This window comes from Neodiprion virginianus, chromosome 4, assembly GCF_021901495.1.
Source record: "Neodiprion virginianus isolate iyNeoVirg1 chromosome 4, iyNeoVirg1.1, whole genome shotgun sequence".
Lineage (NCBI taxonomy): Eukaryota > Metazoa > Arthropoda > Insecta > Hymenoptera > Diprionidae > Neodiprion > Neodiprion virginianus.
In genome coordinates, this window is record NC_060880.1 from 1,997,271 (window position 1) to 2,019,985 (window position 22,715).

Consider the following 22,715-nt stretch of genomic DNA (forward strand, 5'->3'; position numbering starts at 1 on the left):
CAAACAAATTAAATGGACTCCTCCCCAATAATACCCGTTTAAATTCAAAAAAACTGACCTCACGCGCGATCGGTGTAGAGAAATTGATAAACGCCTTGTCTAACTATTTAAGGGATAGACTTTGGTGAAATTTTGGAAAAAACCGGTTTTTTGATTCTTACACGATTAAAAAAAGTCGTAAGAAAAAAAAATTCTCCCACCAATTTTTAGACTATGGTATTATATGCACTGAAAATGTATTTAAATACACGGGATAATAATGTGAACGAAGATATTAACGGGGAAAATCAGAGACTTAGAACTAGCTAATTTCACATTCAGTTGGTAAACATTCTCCAGGATCAGTTATTTACGAGATAAAGTCAAAATGGAAACAACGAAGCAGCGGCTTTGTCAGAAACAACGAAACATCGTCCAAAAAACACTGATACTAATGAGAATAAAAGGGGGAAATCATTCCCTGGAAATGAAAGTTTGGAATTCAATGAAGGAAACCGATATACAATAGATGTATAAAATTTTTTCGCTATAACCACCGAAGATTCATGGGCAGCGCAAAAAAAATGATAGAATAAAGTAAAAGTAGCGAGTGATGAAATAACGACTTAATCAGTAATTTACTCTTTTTTGCTCTACCCTGAACCTTCAACCGTGGGAAAAACCGATTTGTATATTCGACATGCTTTGCCTGGAGTCATCGCGACGAACATGAAGACTCATATTTTTCACGTGATTTACAAAGAAACTCATTAAAATTGACTTACGAGCAATCGGTGGCAATGATGGCGTCGTAATGCATCGGGGCCTGGTAGTTTCGTTGGACAAGGATTCCAAGAGTTGTTGATCAATCTTCGACTGCAGCACGAGAATTCGACACACAAATAACGCGACGCGGTTACCCGACGTTTATTATCCGATTTCGAGTTATCACTGTTCACGACACGTATGATGTACAACCTAATAAACACACACAAATACTCACTAGAACTCACCCCGAACTGTTGGTTCAAACGCGGAACGACGAAAAAAATAAAAGAACGCGACTAAAATTATCCGGCCACGGGTTGAATATTTATCCCCGAGGTTCTTAACGAACTATCAATTACTTAACGATTGATGAATCTCAGTGTAATAACACCGAATGATGCCAAAACCGTGACGTAAACTTTGTTGATTTCGAGTCCGAGACAAGCAACTTCAGGCGACTCGTTTGAACGCGCGATCGTCACTTGTTTCCGGCATTCGTTGGCTCGACCCGAGTGCAAAAAAATCAAATAGAAAATGTCTGGAGTGATTCACGACTCGTATTTATGCCTCTCAGAGACGCCCTGCGAGCCAGGAACCTTTCTAGAACTCTGGACGTTTTCGTAACTCCGAAAATCGCGACACAGAACGTTTTTTTCGCACCCCGTGCTGCGTGGCCCTTGACGCCCGGCACATTCGCCGTATTCATCGTATTTATGACGACACGCTGCGTCCGGCGATCGAAATTCATTTGCGTACGCGTCCCGAAACGAGTCGTCAAAACAAATATATGTTGTGCATGAAAAAACTTACCGTATCACGCCATTCGAAGCTCGGAGAATCGGACACGACGCAGTTCCGATCGTTCTGACCGTTTCAACTTGCCGCATCGCTCTGAACTGAACTGCGAAGATTACCAGTGGTTCGGAAAATGGCCACCGACGGCGCTTAGCGCGCCATTCAAACACAACGAGACGACGATGACGATTATTCGATGGAATTAAATCTTTTATAACGTAGATCTTGGTTTATATTACTTTGTGCACAGGTGCGTGGAGCTTTTGTTACGAATTGAGACGTTTTTTGAAGTTGAAAATTATGTCGAATCGTTGCCCGTCTACAGCGTACGGAATATTAGCTCTTTAATTATGTGAATTCAGTACCAACGCTATGTTCTAACGTAAATGAAATTTTAGTATTATAGTGGTCTATTTATAGGGTATAGATTGTTCAGCTGAGCACACTTTTGACACAAAAATAACAAGTTGTAACAAATGCTCGGTATTATTGAACCAGCGTAAATAAACTACGCTCAACTATTGCGGTAACGGATACCTACCTACGAGCAACTGAAAGTACAGCTACGCATTCGTCTTTACGATTGCCTACTTTCAGGCTATCAAAATTTCGAACACCTACTTTTAATTTAGAATCAAGTCGCCTATCAACGTTTCGATACGTAGTTAAAACCTGTAATAGCTCGTGTTAAACTCATTGTTACTGAGTGCAAAAATCCGATTAAAAATTGTAAAGGGAAAAAAATAATACGGTACATCAGTTTATATTTTACAACAAAACGAGTTCGTCGCCTTTTTCTTCAACCCGAAGAAATAACAGGTAAATTATTTCTAGTTCTAAAAAAAATCTTGACCAATTAGTAAAAGTAAAGGAAAATAAATTCTCGCGTATAATATTCTAAGCTCTTGTTGATCACACATCTGGACAAGCACCTCACTTCGCGATTCCGAATTCGGTCAAAGTGCACTTTATTTCAATGCAACTCGAGACATCAAAGTAATTCGCTTGCCAAATGAAAATTGCACAGAATGCATTGGGACCGAAATTTTCTGACGTAAATGAGCACCGTAAGTTCTCAAAAAAAAAATCAAATTTCCAAACTCTCTCTCTGTCTCTCTCTCTCTCTCTGTTTCGACTGGCAGCGCCACGCCAAAGCATCCCTGCCATGCGATCGAAATATACGCTTATTGCTTGACGGATGTGTCGAACGATATGTTTGTTTACCGTTTTCAGAACATGTGCGCCGTCGCCAGGTGAAAGCGGCTGCGCGCGGAAGCTGCAAAAGCCCAGCTTAGTCTGTCTGCTCGAGAATTGGTTTGTCCGGGTTCCAGGGTAGACCCGGTTAGCATGCCAGTCGTCGACGCACCTTCCCGACCAATTTCTCGGCGATCTCGTTGCGAGGCGTGATTTGAAAGGGTGGAAGCTGTCTGTCCATAAGGGACGATTAAAAACGGAGAGGAGAAAAAAAAACCGATTGTGAGCCACGGATACAATTTTTCGGTGCACAGTTTTTCGTGACGACTAACAGGAAAAATCGCGGAATAATGAGAGACCCGGAGTGTCAGCTGTGAGTAAGGAATTACAGTGTGCTTAGATATGAGGCAATTTAATTATTGCTGCCTCGTTTAAGGCCTCAATTTTAAACTTTGTTTGCACGCGAAGTAGACGCTGTATTCGCGACTACCTTCAACGTAAAGCCGATCGGCAAACAACTAAGTTTTACGACCACGTTTCAATACTCGTTTATTCAAATAAACCGCCGCAGCTGTTTTGTCTTTCCGTGGATCCCGAATGTCCTTTGATCCACACAACTTGGGGATCTCGTAACCGCGATAGATCATCAAAACTCTCGACATTCTTTGCCGGATGGAATGATTGCGGATTGCAGACGGAAAACGACTCATAAAATTTGTAGAATAAAAGATCGAGACAAATTCAGGGGACGTATAACGGTCAACTTCACGTGGAATCTATATAAGTGAAACTATGTAAAAAATTGAGCTGTTTTTCTCAAATTTTTTTCCACCTATCGTAAGTTATACCGCGTAGCTTAAAAAATGAATAACAAATCACGAGGATGAGACGCGTATGGAGCGGAATTTTGTTAATTATTTAGAACGTTTTCATCGATCATAAAAAGAAATCATCTAATGGCGGTGTACGTTTTGTTCCTCAAATAGTGCCGTATAATTATAATACCCATTCTCGTGTAACCTGCGTCAGTATAGGCTTGTTTCCATCCACGCGGATAATTAGCATCTAATTTGCACGTTCGAAGTTTCCTCGCTGGTTGTTTGACACTTTTGTCGTTTATCGCGCCATTCCAACGGCTAGATTCAACACCGATTACAAAATAAATTGTTCAACCCCCGTATAAAATGCTTCATTTTATATTCTATTTACGCGATAAATTTATACAACAACTTCTACGAATATAATCTTATAACTAACGTACAATTGTTTATTTTTTTCTCACTGTATAGACATATCCTCGATATTCTTTACAACACCGACGAGTATAATATATTTCCGCTTAACTCGCCGAGTGGTATCGAAATATATTTTTCTGTTTCCATTTCCTCTTATCTCATCTTCCGCGTAACGTACGTCTTCTTTATTTCATACATCGGACAAAAAGAAGATAAAAAAAAACCCTCTTCTTCCCAGTAATTCAATTAGCAAGATTTAGCCAATTTGTCTAACACGCTGTAATTGAATTCACGAAGACTTCGGCATATTAGCATCTCGAAGACCTTCTGTGCCTTGTATTTATATCTATCTATTCCTGTTTATAGTTTTCACACAACACGCTGAGATTAGAAAATCCAATTGTTACAATGACAAATCCGACTGACAAGATTAAAGCACGATCGATACGTACAGCTTAACATGCTGTCAGCTGCTCGAAAAGCCGACTTGCGTATCGCCGTTCAAAATCTTAGCTCGATTCTTATCACTGATTTTTATTCCTCAACTTTCTTGTTTGTATTTATTGTTTTTTTTTATTTGTTGTTTTATTTTTTGTCTACTTTTTCAACAAAATCGGACCCCCGCAATTGTATCGAGCCCGAATACTGTACTCTGTGTCTTATCCTTATCAAGTTTCTCGCTGAAAATCTCGGTTTTCGAACACTCGCTGTGCAAACATTCGGCAGTGAAGTGCACGGGATAAACTCGATACGCATTATTTTCCGGAAAATATCGAGGGTGATTTTCGACGCAGAGAAGTATCCCGATAATACTGATTCCCTAAATACGAAATTCCGTCCAACGATGAAACTGCATGCACATGTAGATTAGTTACCTACTCCCGCTGATACAGTATTTTATTTAGCAGTGTTGATGATCACGGGCATACCGTTATCTGAGCGTGTTTGTACAACGATGATATTTACACCTGTATTCGGGCATTAGGCAATTCCGCAGCTCAGATTGCAAAAGCATGTACCTTACATCTCCGCGCACATATGCATATATGTATATACCCACATGTATATACACACATATACATCATGTTATATGATAAAGATTAGATAATGGTTGCTATTTGCATAAATATTCGTCCACATACGCGCCATGCACTACACTTTGGGTTTACTCTTCGTTATATTATGCAAACAATCACTTTATACCTATACACTGGATATTACTATGTATAATGTATAGGCGCGTGCAATAGTTGATATGCGAATAATCTGGCTAAGCCACCGGCGTTAAACGCCAGATTGCTAAGAATAAATTTTTCTTATCTGTAACTAGAGAGAAAAATATGTTTATTTTTTTAACACTCCAATTGTCGAACTTCAATGTACATTCCCGTACCGTATAGCTTATAGTTTTCTATTCATGGAAAAGACTTTACGCGACTACAATCCCTCAAGGCGAAGAGAATATACTTGAAAAATGCGCGAATTCGCGCGGTTTACTGGTATTTTTGTTTTGTATTAATCTTCCAGAAATAGCATCAATTTACATACCGAAATATGTGTATACACGAATAAACGAATGATATACACAGATATGTAATTACAAGGTAATCAACATGCGCAAAAATTCGAGGTGCGGATTCGACTCGTCACTGGTCGTTACAAAATCATCATTTTTTCAAGTGCTTGTGGCTATACTGTTTTTTTATACGTATCTATATGATATGCTACTCGGTCATTTTGCACACAATTTTCACTGCTCAACAGATTGCCAGCATATCTTATCACCTGCACAAAGTGTTTGAACTTGATTCCGTAAATTTAAAATTTTAATCGAATCAATCATTGTTCGCACATGTTCGTCGAAATTCTATCGCTTTTAAATAGACAATGTTAAAACAGTATTGAGATCTGTATCTTTTAAATAGAGAAAGAAAAGCTCTATGTTCGTGAACTTTTCTGCTCGTTTTCACGGCGAGTGGAATAGAAAATATAAGCAAGTATACAGGTGCATGTATTCACCGTATTACGGAAGTTATCGATTGCTTGTAACTTGAAAGCTCAATATTTGTCTGTCGGTCGTAACGTTGAAGTGAGTAAATATTGAACAGTAACGGACGCTAACAATAATCGCGTATCCAGACTGAAAAATTTATCCAGAATCGCATCGCGTGATCCATGAAAATATATCATAAACAAACGCGCGTTCAAACGGAGGAATAAAAGTATATTGGTCAGGAATGAAAATTGAAAAATCCCCTTCGTTTTCCAGGGCGTTTATCGCAATGATTTTCTTGACAATGGGCTCATCCTTCGGCCAACATCCGTGTTCCACTAATTATTCCGATAACGCCGATTGGCTGATGGATCATTGCGAGTCGACGCCTTCAACGTTCCACTTGATTTGTTACGGCGATCTTCACGGCGAATGGAAGAGCGGGTAAGGAAAAACGAAGGTGAACTGTCCCCGCAACTCCAAAGTACCTTAAAGGTTTCTAAAAATCCATTTTCCCCATAACGTGGTGGCTACAGATCGGGCAGCGTTCATTTTCTGACGCTGTGCGGATGGCCGGAAGAGAGTCTCGACCCTGAGGATCTACTGAGCAAGTTTCCGGCCCTCCGGAACCTCTCGATCATCGACAGCAACGTGACCCACCTGGTGTCCGGCTTTCCCGGCACCGCGACGGACCTGGAAGTGAGTGCAGGATGAATTTAGTCCAGCTTTGAGTATCGAAATCTCGTAGGTATATCCGAAGGACTTCCGGTCTCGTCATCCGTCGATCTCGCCTCATTTTATCCCGATAATATCGGCACTGAACAATGTTTCTCAGGTAGTCACGTTCGGCGGTACAAGTCTTGAAGAGCTGCCCAGAGCCGCGTTCTCAAACTTGCAGTCCCTTCGAATCCTCGACCTAAGAAACAACGCCCTGAGATTCGTGGATCCGACCGCGATCGAAGGCCAGTCCCTGCAGTACGTTTACTTGTCTGGTGAGCCTTTAAAACTCGCATGTAAAGCACAAAATTGGAACGAAAATATGAAACCGCGACATCTGTCGGTAAAATAACGCGCTACTCTACGCGGGCCATATTTAGTTTTAAAAGATTTCTTTCGTCGTATTTTCTGCGGTACATCGATTCATCGCGAAAAATCTAAGAAATTACAGCTTGCGCTGATTTTTCCGTACATCCGTATTCGCGTAATTGACTAAAAACAATTCGCAGAGAGCTTAGTTTTCGCCGCCATATTGCTCAGTCACGCTCCCTGCAAGTTCGTTCCAAATTGTAGCGATGAAATGTTTTTCGGCAAACCGAATTCGACGAATTACAGGAAACCCATTCAACTGCGCTTCCGAGATGACCTGGATACTAAATTCGAACAACGAATCCGTCGCCAGCCGGGTCGTCGACAGGGACAAATTGACGTGCACGCTGGCGTCGAAAACCGATCATCCCCTGGTACAGATGATGGAAATAACCGCGGTGAGTCGAACGAACGAAATTCTGACGATACCGAGTCGAACGAGAATCCAACGACTGCAATGTGCGATAAATACTCATCCCCGATATCCAGGAAGTCGCTGATCAGTGCCAGAAGACGGTCTGCAGCTGCGATCTGACCTACGTCGTATCGACGATGACGGGGTCGTCGAATCGCAAGCAATTACTGGCCTTCGTCACTGTGAACTGCAGTTCGAAAGGCCTTACGGAGCTGCCGGAATTTCTGCCGCAAAATACGACCACCCTTCACCTGGCAAAAAACAAGGTTGGCTAGTTTCTAGTTGGATGTTGATGTGTACGAATCTACGCCGGGAAAATTAACTCGGAGATCCTAACAGGCGTTCAATTATCGCTGTCGCACAATCGTCTCACTACGTGTAAATTTACTTACACACAAATGAAAAAAATATACAAGCTAATGTACGCAGTTGTTATCAACATTTTTGTTTTCATGCATCAATGTTACGCTTATCGATCCACAAGGCGACGAATTTATTCGCCCGTATAAATTATTGAAGCGAAATTTATAATAATATTTAATGATTAATAAAGACGTGGTGCAAAGTCATGACGAACTTTCGTCGACGTTTCGGTTTTGATTTTTTACGTAGATATAAGCGGGTTTAAAAACGCTTGAGATTTTACTACTGCTTCTGTTTTTTCCTCTTTCTTCCTCCTAGCTACCGTTTTTTTTTTTTTCGACTTGTTGTTTCCAAAGCGAAGAGGAGGAGCAGGTCGGTTAGGTATTGACTGCAATAATTCAATAGTGGTGTTTACCTCGCGTGTTTAGACAAGAAACTCCAACTTCCTCTACATCATATCGTCAAGTATTTATTACTAGCACCGGTTTTCACGCGCGTTATAGACCGGCGAATTATCATCCTTCGGTCTGGTTTGTATTTCGGGATTTTTACGATCTGTCGAAGAGCGCATTTTAGATAGATTTCAAACGTTTTCCCGATATTCATTCGCCGTGACGCAAGCACGCGATAATTTCTCAAGCGATCGTATAATATCTTACCGAAAATAACCGAAATCGATAATTCTACCGAACATTTATTCACTCACCAACTTATCCCGTCTAAATTAAAGCCAATAAAAATTTGATCGAATCGGCCTCGCGGAATCCTATTTCTGCAAAAGAATTATGAGCGGTATAAAAATTGGCAAGAGTTCAATTCCAACAACCGTTAAATATGAAGTAACTTGTTTCCAACTGCAGAAGTTTGCAGCTTAGAATCGATGGAAAGCTTCGGTGATGTGTCTGAATAATCGATTCCTAAAAATTTCCAAATCGCTGATTCTCTGCTCTTTCGAGTGCAGATTCGCGACTTGACTCCGCTGACGAAGAACCCCGTCTACCGTAAAGTCATTGATCTATACCTGGACGACAACGAGGTGGAATCTATAGCGATTCTCGAGGGTTCCGACTGGCTCGATCACTTCCGGGCGTTTAGTCTGCGAGGGAATCGACTTAGCTACGTTTGTATCAGAGACAGATTGCAGTTTCGGTGTCTGCACGTCTTCCGATCGCAAGGATGTAAAAATTTGTAAATTTCAGGTACCGCCGTACGTGATCGAGAATGCCCTTCAGCAAAACGACCACCCCGTAGCTATATTGCTTGGGAAAAATCCGTGGCGATGCGACTGTCATTTCACCCCCGGATTTCAAGTGAGCCGATCATTATTTTCTCATGTAAATTGTCGGTCGAACGGAGAATTTTACAAAGTAATTATCGGTTCGGAATTCGTCAGGTACTGCTTAGGAGTCATACTGGCCTTTTCAAGGACGTGGAAGACGTGACTTGCGCCGAGATTCAGGACGACGAAAATTCTGGCAAGCAGGTGAGACGATCGGGGCGGGGGCGATGAATCGATGAGAAATTTTCACGTATTGATCCTATCGTAGCGTGCCGTTTGTCATACTCAACGCACGGATTGAACCTTGCGTAAACGTGTATATTAGGGTGGCTCATTTAAAAAAAAACATTTTCTATTTAAACGTTCTACTCGAAATATTTGTGACAAATGATGAAAAAAAAAAAAAAAATTGTCGTAAAACTTGAAGGAGGTAGGAAAATATTTATTTTGAAAAATATGTTGTGTTAAGGGGAAGTATAATATATACATATAAGTCTATAAGGTGTAGACATAAAAATAAATAAACAACATTACAATAATTGGTAGCAACCTCTAAATATTTTCCTACCTCTTCCAGGTTTTACGACAATTTTTTTTTATTCAATGTTCGTCACAAATTTTTCGAGTAGCATCTTAAAAAAAAAAAAGGAAAAAAATTAGCCACCCTAATGTGTATACGCATACGTATGGATAAGTACGTCAATGGTTTTACGCTTGGAATTATTCGTGCCATATGCATTGCAATATTTACACGCATATCGCGGATGCGGAAGAAAAATAACGAAAACATGTTGTTGCTTTTGTGATTGTCGCGATGGAATATTTGCATCGAAGAGATTAACGCTGATGGAATAATAAGCCCTCATATCCAATCTGTAACGGATGTTTGTTCACATGTGTTTCTTATCCCACTGTTAATAGCGTTAGCTGCTTATTCTCCATATTATTGTTGCAATCTGCATACTCGATCGTCACACCACCTCCAAGGATCAATGCGTCACAATTATATATTGAAGTCCGCATAGCCATCAAATTTCCGTTTCATGAGAATCGATCCGTATTCGACAGATAAGCCACCTCAGCCGGACCGCGATTTGCACCTCACCGGACCAGCACTGGATTCAGCCTCTGGACATCCTGAACGTCGTCCTGGCATCGCTGATTTTCTTCGTCCTTGGTAAGCTGCTCTACGACTACTGGACCTTCAAGAAGACCGGCAAACTGCCTTGGATCGTAGCCAAGATGCCTTAGAACGTCCGTCGACCGATTGGTACTTGTACAATGTATACACGCTGTACGTATTTTGTAAATAAATGATGTTCCCAGTTTTTCCAATATTTGTAACAAATTTTTCGATCAGTTGCTTCGGATCCAGGCTTCGAAATTAGGCTACATAATCGACTTGATAATTTTCACACAGCGTAAGGTTTAAAAGTATCCAAATACGCGAAATCCACCATCGAGGGACGGGGAATGTCGAGTCATGAATTTGCGGGAGTGCTTTTCTGGTCGTTCAAGTAGCTCCGGAGCACATGGTCAGCGGCTAACTTTTTCGCGCTGGAAACCCTGATGCCGACACCTGCTAGGTGCGATATTGAAGTCAGAACGTGTGATTACGCGAGTTCCCGGAGATGACGTAAGAGGGAATAACGCGCCCCGGATTTTGTATAAATCAATAAAACGACCAACCCGACTTTGAGTAACCCAGCGCGTCGCACTTGATGGTATATCGACTTCCAACGACGTTCGAAGACTCCTGCAACGAGTGGTAAACCGGCTCCGGGGCGTCGAGCTGCATGCAGATCTTGTAGAGCTTCATGATCGGCGTCTCGTGACCGCACCTCGTGTTCAGGCCCAATATCTCCTCGATCCTGGACACCATAAGCTGTTACGGATGGCGAAGAAGCTGGCGGTACCAATACCGTGAGATACTCACTGTTTCCTTGAGAACGGCGTGAGCTCTCCGATGTTTTCCTCGTCGATCTGTCGACTCGCAAGAGCGAGCAGGGTTTTGGCAGCCGCCGAAGTTTTCGCCGATTTTCGTGAGTCGCTGCAAGCATCGACTGGAAAGGGATCATTCAAGTATTAGCTAACGAACTGTTTGCAAAGTGTTGCATCCCATCCCTAGTGAAAACGAACGGTAACGTTTGCTTGTTTTGCCTACGACTGTTTTTTAAAGTAAGCTACCACTTTTTCGAAAGTTTATTGAAAAATAGATTCGTTATCTGGGAATATCAGAAATATCATTTATAGTCACATCCTGATTAATTTATTCCTACTTTATTAAATATTAATTATTATTACCTATTAATACGCATTAATGTGTTCAGCAATACGTGAACTCACTATTCGTTGAGTATTAAATACATTATAAATCGTCTTTCTTCTTAAACGCATGCGATAAACATTATATTTGCCAGGATACTATTATTGAGCAAATCGTGCATTATCAACACCTGTTTTTGAAGAAAATTTTTTATTATTCTCAAGCTCGCGGCGTATTGGCTTTGAGCACGCTGCGTCGAATTTTCGATATGTTTCTCTGAATAGCAGAGTTAGCTAATACTTGAATGGCCCGCAAAATTGCGAACACCTGAGTACGTGTTACGCGGTAAACAGGTTTCGATTTTCACTCACATGTAAATCCCGCGAAGCAGCACTTCACCTTGACGTTTTTGCTGTAGCTGTAGCTTGGACTCAGGTTTTTGTACTCGACTGAAAGGCCGCAAACCTTCGAGTACTCGTCGAGGATATCGATCGGCGAACGAGGCGTCGCGACGCCGTCGTCTCCGTTGCCCTGAAGATCGAGACGATCGGAGAAAAGTGGTGCAGTTACTGCATAATCTTGGCGGATGGTTTCACTGTGCATACCTGGACTTCACCTTCTACTTTCTCGTGTTCCATTTGCAGGGGTTCACCTACGATCTCTCCCTTCTCCTTTATATCATCGACGCTAGCGGTTCGATCGGCTGAGAGATCGCGTTGTTCCTTATGGTCTTTTGTGGTGGCTGTGTGAAAGGGTCTTTTTACAAGGGTGTTCGCGTCTTTTGGACCCTTAAAATGGGCCGCCACGTTACCACCTCATCCTTTACCTTCGATGTGAGAAACCGCTTCTCGCAGCCTCTGTGTCTCCTCCACCATTCGCGTCGTATCGACGACCTTGGAAGCGGTGGCGATTGTTCCAGCGAATCTCTGCATCAGCTCATCCCTCTTTCCCAGGAGATTGAGCTTAGTTATCTGCTGCATTGGTCCACTTTTGAGCGAGCTTAGTCTCCGCGCGTGCTCGCTTACCGTATCCTCTAAAACGGCGAATCAAAGAACCCGTAAATCATGTCTCAACGACCGTGAATTAATTTTTCCCCAATAAATTCAAGCCCGAGTACGTATGTCGATTCTCGTTCACTTGGCTTCTTCGATACCGATTGATCGGTCGAATCTTTCAAAACTGGATTACAAACTAACCCTTTGCGTTAGCAGCGGAAACCACTGGTGGTGAACATTCCTTGAAACCAGACGGACCGGAGCTTTTACCCGTTATTTTAATCGTCGTGGTCTCTCCGACAACTTTTCCCCAAGCCTCAAGGCTCGATGTTTTTTCCACTTCTGCAGCCGAACCATTTAACGACCGATCGACTCGTGGAACCTTTGAAGACACTGGAATTGCCTGGTGTGAGACGGACTCTGGAATACCTTGACGAGACTTTTGACTCCGCGTAAAGCTCGCCCCGGACGATATAAACGATTTCAAACTGATCTTCGACTCCCAGTCCGGGTCGGGGTTCATCGAATTGGACTCGTAGATGTAAGACGAGCTGGCCCCCGGAATCGAGGGTTGTTCCTCCTCCGTTTGTGCACAATTTTCCAGCCCCTGGTGCGAGATCGAATCGCCGGCTTGCGCCTCGGACATGATTTCGGGAATCTGTGGATATCACGTGCAGGACTCTGCATCGGGGAGAAGAGTTAGGCGGTATCGTTTAATCAGTTACAACTCACTGCGGAATCCTCGGCTGCAGCGGAATCTGAGTAATAACATTGCTCCGAGAGTATCGAGACCTCGGTAGACTTCTCGACGTCGCATTCAGCCGTCAGATCGTCCTGAGAATCGGCGATTTGAAAAGAACTCGATCTCTCTGTGCAAACGGGGCGACGACAATTATCGTCTTATTGAACATATAGCGGCTAGCTTTGGATCACGTTTCTTAATGACTGATCCTTACTCCGACTCTATTTGTTTCTCTTTTTTTTTGTTTTTGTAAGGAAATTTACCCAGGGCCTGAGTGTAGGGCGACCTTAGCTGGTTCAGAAGACCCTCAGCTCGTTCTATAACGTTTTCCATTTCGCATAGAAGGGGAGCGGCGTTGGGGTACCGTTTTAAAATTATCTCCCATGTAACCTCGGCGTCCTCTTCGCCCAGAAGTGACTTGGGTGGCGGAAGTTTTTGGTAAGTTGATGCATCGCGGGTTTTCTTCAACTCCGACATTCGAGACGCGACTGATCTTGATCTGCGATGGGCGATTCTATCAATCCCGAATCAGCACCCCTTGGGTTCGCTCACATTTTTATACTCCCGTCAAAATGTCAGCGATAAACGTGATCGCGTCTGCCTGTTTCGACGTTAAAAAAACAAAGCCATGGTTTCCTGATCTCGCCGTAAATTTATCACTCCAACTCGAAGCATGCTCAGTACATACTCAGGTTTTGATGAGCGAAGTACAGCTGCTATTCGTAGCCTGACCTCTGTGTTGCTTCAGGTTACAAAGAACTGTTCATCTGGGCACAGAATTTTTCCTTTCATCTCAAAAGGCGTCTGTGGAAATGTGAAACAGTTGTGAAATTAACACTGGCGATGATTTGTCCTTCGCACCTCATTTTCTGCAACGTAACAGTATCGTGGAGATTGTGTAGTGGCTGTAATATAAATCTACCATAAATAATAGTTCTTTATGTAGCATGCCTGTAAACCCAGTATTTTTAGGCGAAGATGATGTCAACGAGTGCGAGCCAACCGAGCCAGCGGCTCGAATTCAACATCATTCGAGCCAAAAAAATCTGTACGAAGAAGTGAAGAAATCACGATGTATTTTTGGTAAAGCCTCCGCGAGGTCCATGAAGAACTACGCTAAACAATACTTTATACCGTAGTTCTAAAATTCACTATACCGAGCTTGAACGTGGAAACAAGCCACTTTGGCGCCTGCAGATAGGCAACCGGAGATACAATTTTTCATCTCACGAACGGAAATGTAACGCCAGATTGCCTTGTTTACGTGTTTAAATCGCATTTACAGCCCTTTGCTCAGATTGGCGTAAGGTGAATTTGAAAAAGAATAAAATAAATTTCTTCAGACCATATATGGGCGTGTTATCACAAAATTAATCTGCATAATTTGCAGTCGTTGCGGAAAGCGGTTCAAAGGATAGAGCGGAAAACCCATTCTGAGATGAATAAATTTTAGCTCAAGTCGTTGGTTTCTTTCGAGTTATGTTCCGTTAGTTGCTCATCTATCGCAACCGAGACATTCGTCACGAATGTGCGCCTTGTCCGCTAATAAATCCCACAGTTCTTCAATACACTACCTAAATAAAGCTTCATCGATCTCTGATGGTCTTTACACATAAAAGCTTCAATATAACACGGAATGAAACAGTTTGTCTGAGATTTACAAACTAGTCTTATGGTTTATTAAAATTCACTGCACGTCGGGTACCATTTTTAACATGAGTACAAAAGTGTTAGTAAATAAAATGCATGTTGCACAGGTCAAATACACGATCTTTATCTTGTGTCAAATACACACACGAGTGCGTCGAATGTATGCACATTTGTTTGAGACGCTCTTCTTTTGTTCATGCATACATCTAATACGGACGTTGACGGTCTCTATCTCTGTCCCCACGACTGAAATAACACAAAAAAAATTTGGCTTTAATCGAAAATTAACGTTCATTATTTAACTAGACAATATTGAATAGAGCGTGAAATTTTACGGTCAAAATAGATCGCATCGCAGTTAGAAGATTTAGTTCGTACTAACCCGCCGGAACCTCGCATTGGTCCACCTCGACCTCCACGTCCACCACCTCTGTCTCCCCGGAAACCTCCACCTCGACCACCCCTGTCTCCGCCGCGGCCTCCTCTATCTCCTCCTCGAAAGCCACCGCCGCCACGACCTCCACGGTCACCACCTCCGCGACCGCCTCCACCAGCGCCCTCAGGCTTTGAGCTTTTGCACAAGTTGCACTGATCACGCCAAGCGAAGTTTGTATTTCCGCAATCAGGATTGGGACACCTGTGAAAGTTACAGTCGACGTAGGGAATGAAATCGACGAACAGCTTCAAAACTGTAGCTAAAAGTTTGCAGTTTTTGCAACGAATAAAAAAAATAGCTCATCGTTCAGGGTGACCACTCAATTTGGTTTTTTCTTCAAGACTTCTTGCCTCGGTACATCGCGTTTCACAACACTTTGATTACATGTATTCTTAAAGATGTTGATATTGAATAGTTCATCACTATTGAAAAAACAGAAGGCCATAAGCACTGGTAAATACGAAGTTTAGATCTTGAGCAAACATATTCGCATTGTTATTAATCCTATCATTATTATCTCTACAAATACATATTGAAAATAGAGCTAGTGCGGCAAGTAAGACAAAAATTTAAGAAATTTAGTATTCAAGCGAGCAATAAAAAAATCAACGGTTAGTTTCAATTATTAGTGATAGTCGAACAATATAGAAATCGCATCAAGCACTATATTTTGCGAAATTTCCGAGAACTGCAAGTAATTCCCAGGAATTCCCTGTATTCATTTTTTGATTTTTCTTTTTTTCACAATTGGCATACCTCCAATCTCCTCCCCGGCCGCCACCATCACGTCGATCATCACCACCTCCACGCGAATGGTCGTCCCTATCACCTCCTCCTCCGCGGCTACCAAAACCACCTCCACGACCTCGACCTCCTCCTCGACCTCCACCGCCGCCCATACCTCCGCCACCTCCTCCACGACCACCTTGCCAATTACTTTTGTGCTGTGCGATTTGCACCTTTATGGTAAAACCCTTGAACTCTTTGCCATCAAACCAATCTATTGCTGAGCGAGCCGCGTTCTGATCATCGTATGTCACCGTTGCTTCACCCTTTGGTTTACCTGTATTTTTGTCTTTATACATCCATATCTTTGGCTTCCCAGTTCGTTTGTCGTTCTACAAAAAGGTCAATTACAAATTCAAAGATTAATCAATAATGGTATTATATATCTAATGTTTTAAGCGAATGATAAAATAGATTACCTACATTATCAAATTAGGCGCGAATTCTAAACGTACCTTGATAATTCCGATCGCACCAAAGTGTTCGCATATTTCGTCTTCCGTCACGGTAGGATCCATCCCAGAAACAAATATTGTATCTTCTTGAACAACCATCCCTTCGCCGCCACTGCCGCGATCACCATAGCCCCCTGCAACACATCCAATATTAGTCACTGATCTTCAAACCCAAAAACCCTAACTGAATTGTCAACGCATCAACTACCCCTAGTCCAATCCCTAGTTCTAGTAAGCTAATTCAAACTGCAAGCCTAGGATGAAACTTGTACGAATAAAATGCTGCTTCACTGTCTATTGCCTTAATATGACATTGAAAACAGTTTGCCCGATGAAAAAATAGGAAGAAAACTAAACCAGCTTTGATTTATTTATAATGAGTAGTATCTGTCATGTAGCACTGTTGTGTAGTACTATTGATCTTACGAGAGCAAACAGTTGTCACGGGGGAAAATACACTTGTAAATTTGAAAATGCTATTTCTCAATTTGTACACAATGTCAAACCCCAATATTTTCCATTTCTATTCTCACATTACTCTTACTTATTACCTAACACATCCATGTTGTTTCAACAGTTGATACTTGTTCCCATCTAATAATTTGAGCATACCATATAATTTATACATATTTGAGTTATTAGCTAATCTAATTAGTGGTCGACAACCCATTACGAATTGGTAATTTAGCGCCAGTTTTTAAATATCTTATCCAAAGAACTGACCCTACAATTGATAAATAGAAAAAATCATGTCCACCTCCTTAAGTATATTTCTAAATTATATTCAGGTGAAGATCTTGCATCTCATAAAATGCACAAGCATATTTTGTTCATCACCTGATACATCGAGGTATTTTAAAATGACGTATATTATTTAAAATTACTCCAAAGAACACTGCATTGGTAATATATGAATTCAATACCAATACATTATTAACCGCAAACTGCTTCTTACACATTGTAAATGAAGACCTGAGAATCTTTGCTTCCAACACCTATACCATAGATATTAAAGACAAACGTAATTCACCACACTTTACAAGCTGATATCAAAATTTTTTTTAATTCACGCCTCTAAATACGACGTCAAAATTTCATTTACAATCACGCAATAATCTAGCATGAATGACAATACTCAATAAAGTACAAATATTAACACAAGGTTGCAGATCTTCATACAAAAGGGCTGCAACATTATTTCAACCCTTTTAACATCCCTGAATTCGGTGAATAAATCAATCAATTCATTTTAGCGAGGCATCATAGTCATATTATCAATCGCTAGTTTGTTATGGCTAATGACTTCACCAGTTGACATACAATTATCAAGTAAACGCTCGTTGTTCAGACTTTTGCATTGTATTATTGTCTGATTTACCATGAGGAAAATATTCTGGATTAAAATTAATTATAATAAACCATTATTTGGAAGAATTGGAACAAAAAACAAAAAAAAAATTAAAGTTTCACTCAATAAGGAGTAAGATAAAGTGAACACGTATGCTGATTAGTACTTAGCACAGTTATACTTATGATTTAAAGAACTGCTTATAACAAAGCACTTCGCAACTCAAATTGGAGGCTGTTCTGGTTCATTTTTCATTCATCCCTAGCCACACGCACATGGATAATTGATAATTGATTCAAATTTTAGCGCATTGAATCAACCGAACCATAAACGGATCACAATAATAATTTATGAACACCTCAAATGATGAGAGAAATTGCATCGCATATTATTCTTTAACGCATTGCAATATGGATAGGTTGTCACGACAGATGTCAGCACATTATAATTATTATCGGTATAAGTTGAAGGTGATTCCGATGACATAGAAAACAAAAAAAGAGACAGTACAAATTAGTACTGATAGTTTTGAACTTCCTTGTTTCTCAACGTATCCACAGCTACTTAATATCTCTAAATACCCTCCATAATTAAACGTACGCATATCATTGTATCCGGAGTCTGAAACTGTTGCATGGCAGCCCTTTCATATTTTACAAAGTAACCAAGTATTTAAGTTTTAAGTAATTAGAGTGAATGCGTGAATAGCACCAGGCTAGTACAGGCAGCCTGGTGCATTTACCTTTGTTATAACCACCACGGCCACCGCCACTGCTAAAACACAGAAGCAGATATACCAATGAGTCGACTCATGGACAGAGACTGATCGATCGATTGTTGCATGGCGATTCAAATGCTGGTCGCCACTGCTCTTTCTTCTTGATGCACCTACTGTCTAAATGTCCTTGAAGTCTAGATTATTTCTTCAACTATCACAATACACAAACAAGTCATGTCGGTCAGTTTGGGTTTGGCAGTTTCTTTCTTGTCACTTTTTAGGAAATATGTAAACATATACTTTCGTGTGATGAATAGCAATGTAAGATGAATAAATTCAAGGTACACCAACTATTTTTGAACTCAAAAATCGAATGTCACAATACGTTGATATAGTTAAGCATAGTAAGAGATTACATAAAATAAACATTGCTTTTTAGTTAAAAATAGTCAGTTTGAAGTAAACCTCAATCTGTCCCTAAGCATCGTATACAATTAATCAGCACATTTTTTTTAACCATGCCCCAAATACACGGACAAGATTGAACTTGCTTTCTTGCGTGACACTATTTATTTTGTAAATCGGCAGGTACGATAATTCTTGTAGTGTTGAAATTAACGAATATCTTTGTTTTCGTTACCTACTACTAGATTACATTGGGAATGCAATTATGCACAAAAGTAAATTATCATTTATGCTGAAAATAGATACATCTGCAAAGATTCACCAAACAAGAAGTGAAATAGCTCTTATCGAGCCATTCAAAATGGATTGAAGTATATTGAAATTTACGGTACATAAAAATTCGTGTGTTGTATGCTTAAAATAATATATATATCTTTTGCACGAATATCTACTACATATGATAAGGCTCTCTGGCATCCCAGGCTAATACAATTTCGAACAAGATTTCAAAGTTTTTCATACCAAATGTTTAGTTATTGTTTTTCGTTGGATTATACTTCATTACAGACTTGTGTAATGCAAGCTAATGTATTGTACACGAGACTAGGAGAAAAAGCGTTAGATTTGTTCAGTCACGTTTTTATAAAAGAAGAAAATATCACATGCACATTTCCAAACGCCACAGTAACTCGTTGTTAAAATTGAAAAATTGAGTTTGCCAGAGACCCTGATAATACATATAGTGGATGTAATCTCTTACAGATGCCCTTTAAAAAAGTGTCAGGTCAAGTTTGGTAGTTCTAAATAGCTGCATTGTGTCATTTACGTCAATGACACGCGCCTGCTGCATATTTTCACATTTCTTAAAAAAAAACCTTTACAACCGTTTCACGATGATGCAGAAACACAGTGGCATTTACATAGTGAACATGAATGCCGGGGTACTTTTACGAAACATACATAATCGACCTCATTTCGTCATTTGTCATATACAACCTGCAGTTACCTTTATACCAGTTAAACCTGTGTGTTAAACCTGTAGACACACTTCAAACACATTAACGCCCAATTGGGCATAAGACCAATGGATATAAAGCATTCATTGTTCGTTACAATCAACGTTACTGTACATGGTAATACTGCTAACAGTACTATTAATAGTCGTGTAATAGAACCTTTCAATTGTATTACCTTTACCATACAGTTTCGACAATTTTTTTTATTTTTTCCATATATTCTTAATTTCTTCTGTTTTCATTTTCCTTTGATGAATGTGTGTATATATCGTATATATATGTAGATATATGCGTAAAATTACTTTCAGGGTGGCTTACAATCAGCTCTTTTCAAATATTTCTTCCCTTGATAACGGAACAATTTTAATTCAGAAACTTACTTGTATCCTCCCCCTCCACCACTGCTTGAGCGGTCCCCATATCCACCGCGATCTCCACCAAATCTACCTCCGCCACCTCCACCTCCACTTCCACCTCCACTGCCTCCTCCTTGACCTGTACATCAATTTTCACAATAATATATTCAGATTCCAAGCTGCATACACGAGACTGAATTTAATAATAAACACAACTCGTATCCAACAAAGTCTATTTGGACCGAAATCATCGATGAGGTTTTGGGTTCTATAAGTCAAATTCAGTTTCTCACCTCCTCCGTAACCGCCTCCACTTCCACCTCTATTGTAACCACTGCTACCTCCTCCGCTTACTCCAGTACCTCCTCCTCCTCCACCTCCTCCTCCCTGGTTATAGCCAGAGCTATAATTACTGCCACCACCAGATCCGGAATTTCCACCCCCATAGCTGTTTTGACTGTAGCCTCCTTGGCTCGGGGCTTGAGTATAATCAGTTCCGCTAGTTTGGTTATAGTTGCTATAATTTCCATAAGTGTTGCTACTCGGCGGTGGTTGACTATACTGGCTGTAGTTGGTACTGCCGCCTGAAGGTGGAGGATATGATGTATCTTGCCCTCCAGAAGGTGGAGGTTGGGTATACTGGCCATAACCCTGCTGCTGGTAGGCGCTGTATTCTGCCAAAGATAATAACAAATCGAAATTCAACTACAAATTTTCAAGTCCCTTCTTATTCTCACATAGAATCATAATGACGAAGCAGTGAACTTATGAAATACAATCCAACTGTTTGTTTGACAAAAGTAAGATTTAATGCGATTCATTGAATATCCATTACGTGACTTATGAGAAATAACAGAGTTTTATCTGAATGGTGGCCATGGTAGCATGGAAGGACAGTTAAATTCTTGAACATGGAGTACATATTTACGTATTGTACAAACAGTGATAGTAATAAAATTTCGTAAATTAAGAGAAGCTTAATGAACTGAGATACGCGATCCCATTTCAACTTAGTTGAAGCCACACTAAGGTGTGTTTTTGGAAAGTATGAAATTTATGATAAATCATGTCAACATCACGAATGATAAGACTCCATGTTACAATCAGCAACTCGTAAGCACGAAACGCGTGATTCGTAGTTGATTATTGATCAGGCAGCAAAATCACATTTTCGGGAAGAAAATCTAATGTTATGACTTAACTACGTGCCTTGGGTAGGAAAGAAAAATCATGATATCGAGCGAAAGCAAAGAAACTTAGTATTACCGTCTACAATTAGGTATCATCAGGTTTAATACGATAAAATTAGTGGCGTGGCAAAGTCAAGACGACGAAAAATAGCATGGACGACTGTTAGTAAAAACGCCCGACAAGACGCTGATCCATTACCAACTCGTATGCACAATTATTACGACGATCCGGTAAGGGACGGTCTATAATATTATCTACAAACAAGCTCGGCTATACAACTAATATATAATACTTACGATTATCGGTCATCGTGCCCGGTGGCGTCCTTCACAAATGCGAATAGCGACGCTATAATTGCTCAAGGCACACCGCACACGCAAAAGTACACGCAACGTCTGGGTGTGAGAACACGTAATGGCGGGAACGGCTCGGCAACTTGGGGACTACCGGCGATATCGTGAAGTTATACCTACGAGTTACGCGAGTTACACCCGCGGCGATGGCCGACGTCTACCACCACAGTCACTCGTAATTCTCAACTTAGAGCTATGAAGCGTACTTATGGAAGAACCGCATTCTCTAATGGCGGTGCGTTCAAAACATGGTCAAACTCTGGATGCAAATGAGGGTACATAAAATAATCGACGTGGCGCTGATTCATACTGCGTTGATTGATGAAATTGAATGTGTTAGTCACACAGTTACACTTATTGTATCGTAAACGTACACGCTCCATACTTACTACTCTGGTCTCCATGCTCTACCCATCCATTGAACGGGCGAAAAATGGAGCCAAAGTGATGGGAGAGCGAGACTTATATGTATTAGGGTTACTCCGTCTCTCTCACTCTGCATTTGATTGGCTGAGTGGTAACGTATCGGCCAATCGAGTGTAGAGCGAGAAGGACACATATACCGTTCGCTCTCACTTTTCCGCTAACTCTCCAGTTCTCGACTATGTAGCCTCGCATCAGGCGGAGAGGGTTCTCGGGGTAAAACGCTTTTCGTACGAAAACTATCCTTACTTTATTTGAAAGATAATTAGGTATCAATACCAAATACGCGCGGAACGATAAAACACATATGATAAAATACAATTGTTGCAATAATGTATTAAATAAATTAAAAATAGATCGAATGTACAAAAAATGAAATAATCAACGGCACGATAATCTTGCGCATTTGGTATTTCTCTTTCAAGTTTTCGGATTAAAACGGTGAGCTTTTAATGATTTTCATTGATT

General features: G+C 40.8%; 3 protein-coding genes across 4 annotated transcripts; 1 reads left to right on the top strand and 2 right to left on the bottom strand.

Annotated features, from left to right (window-relative positions):
* The first annotated feature begins 2,848 nt into the window (after positions 1 to 2,848).
* On the top strand, positions 2,849 to 10,450 carry LOC124302593 (protein singed wings 2). The gene is made up of 10 exons (XM_046758902.1): positions 2,849 to 3,109; positions 6,241 to 6,408; positions 6,501 to 6,663; positions 6,800 to 6,956; positions 7,297 to 7,448; positions 7,540 to 7,731; positions 8,790 to 8,948; positions 9,028 to 9,138; positions 9,222 to 9,311; positions 10,176 to 10,450. Exons 1-10 carry the CDS (start codon positions 3,087 to 3,089, stop codon positions 10,356 to 10,358), a joined length of 1,398 nt encoding a protein of 465 aa, XP_046614858.1. The 5' UTR covers positions 2,849 to 3,086; the 3' UTR covers positions 10,359 to 10,450.
* Positions 10,451 to 12,203: 1,753 nt separating this feature from the next.
* On the bottom strand, positions 12,204 to 13,587 carry LOC124302012 (uncharacterized). The gene is made up of 3 exons (XM_046757739.1): positions 13,374 to 13,587; positions 13,101 to 13,267; positions 12,204 to 13,026 (listed from the first exon to the last, which is right to left on the bottom strand). Exons 1-3 carry the CDS (start codon positions 13,585 to 13,587, stop codon positions 12,565 to 12,567), a joined length of 843 nt encoding a protein of 280 aa, XP_046613695.1. The 3' UTR covers positions 12,204 to 12,564.
* A 1,174-nt stretch (positions 13,588 to 14,761) lies between these two features.
* Positions 14,762 to 22,067, bottom strand: LOC124303224 (RNA-binding protein cabeza-like). Of its 2 annotated transcripts, none has more exons than XM_046760193.1 (8): positions 21,768 to 22,067; positions 20,574 to 20,954; positions 20,305 to 20,419; positions 18,528 to 18,556; positions 16,438 to 16,571; positions 15,953 to 16,314; positions 15,143 to 15,397; positions 14,762 to 15,006 (listed from the first exon to the last, which is right to left on the bottom strand). In XM_046760193.1, exons 1-8 carry the CDS (start codon positions 21,778 to 21,780, stop codon positions 14,967 to 14,969), a joined length of 1,329 nt encoding a protein of 442 aa, XP_046616149.1. In that variant the 5' UTR covers positions 21,781 to 22,067; the 3' UTR covers positions 14,762 to 14,966. The 2 variants fall into 2 exon arrangements, with proteins under 2 accessions (XP_046616149.1, XP_046616147.1); XM_046760191.1 differs by having other exon boundaries at positions 18,528 to 18,559; positions 21,768 to 22,066.
* Between the last annotated feature and the right edge of the window lie 648 nt (positions 22,068 to 22,715).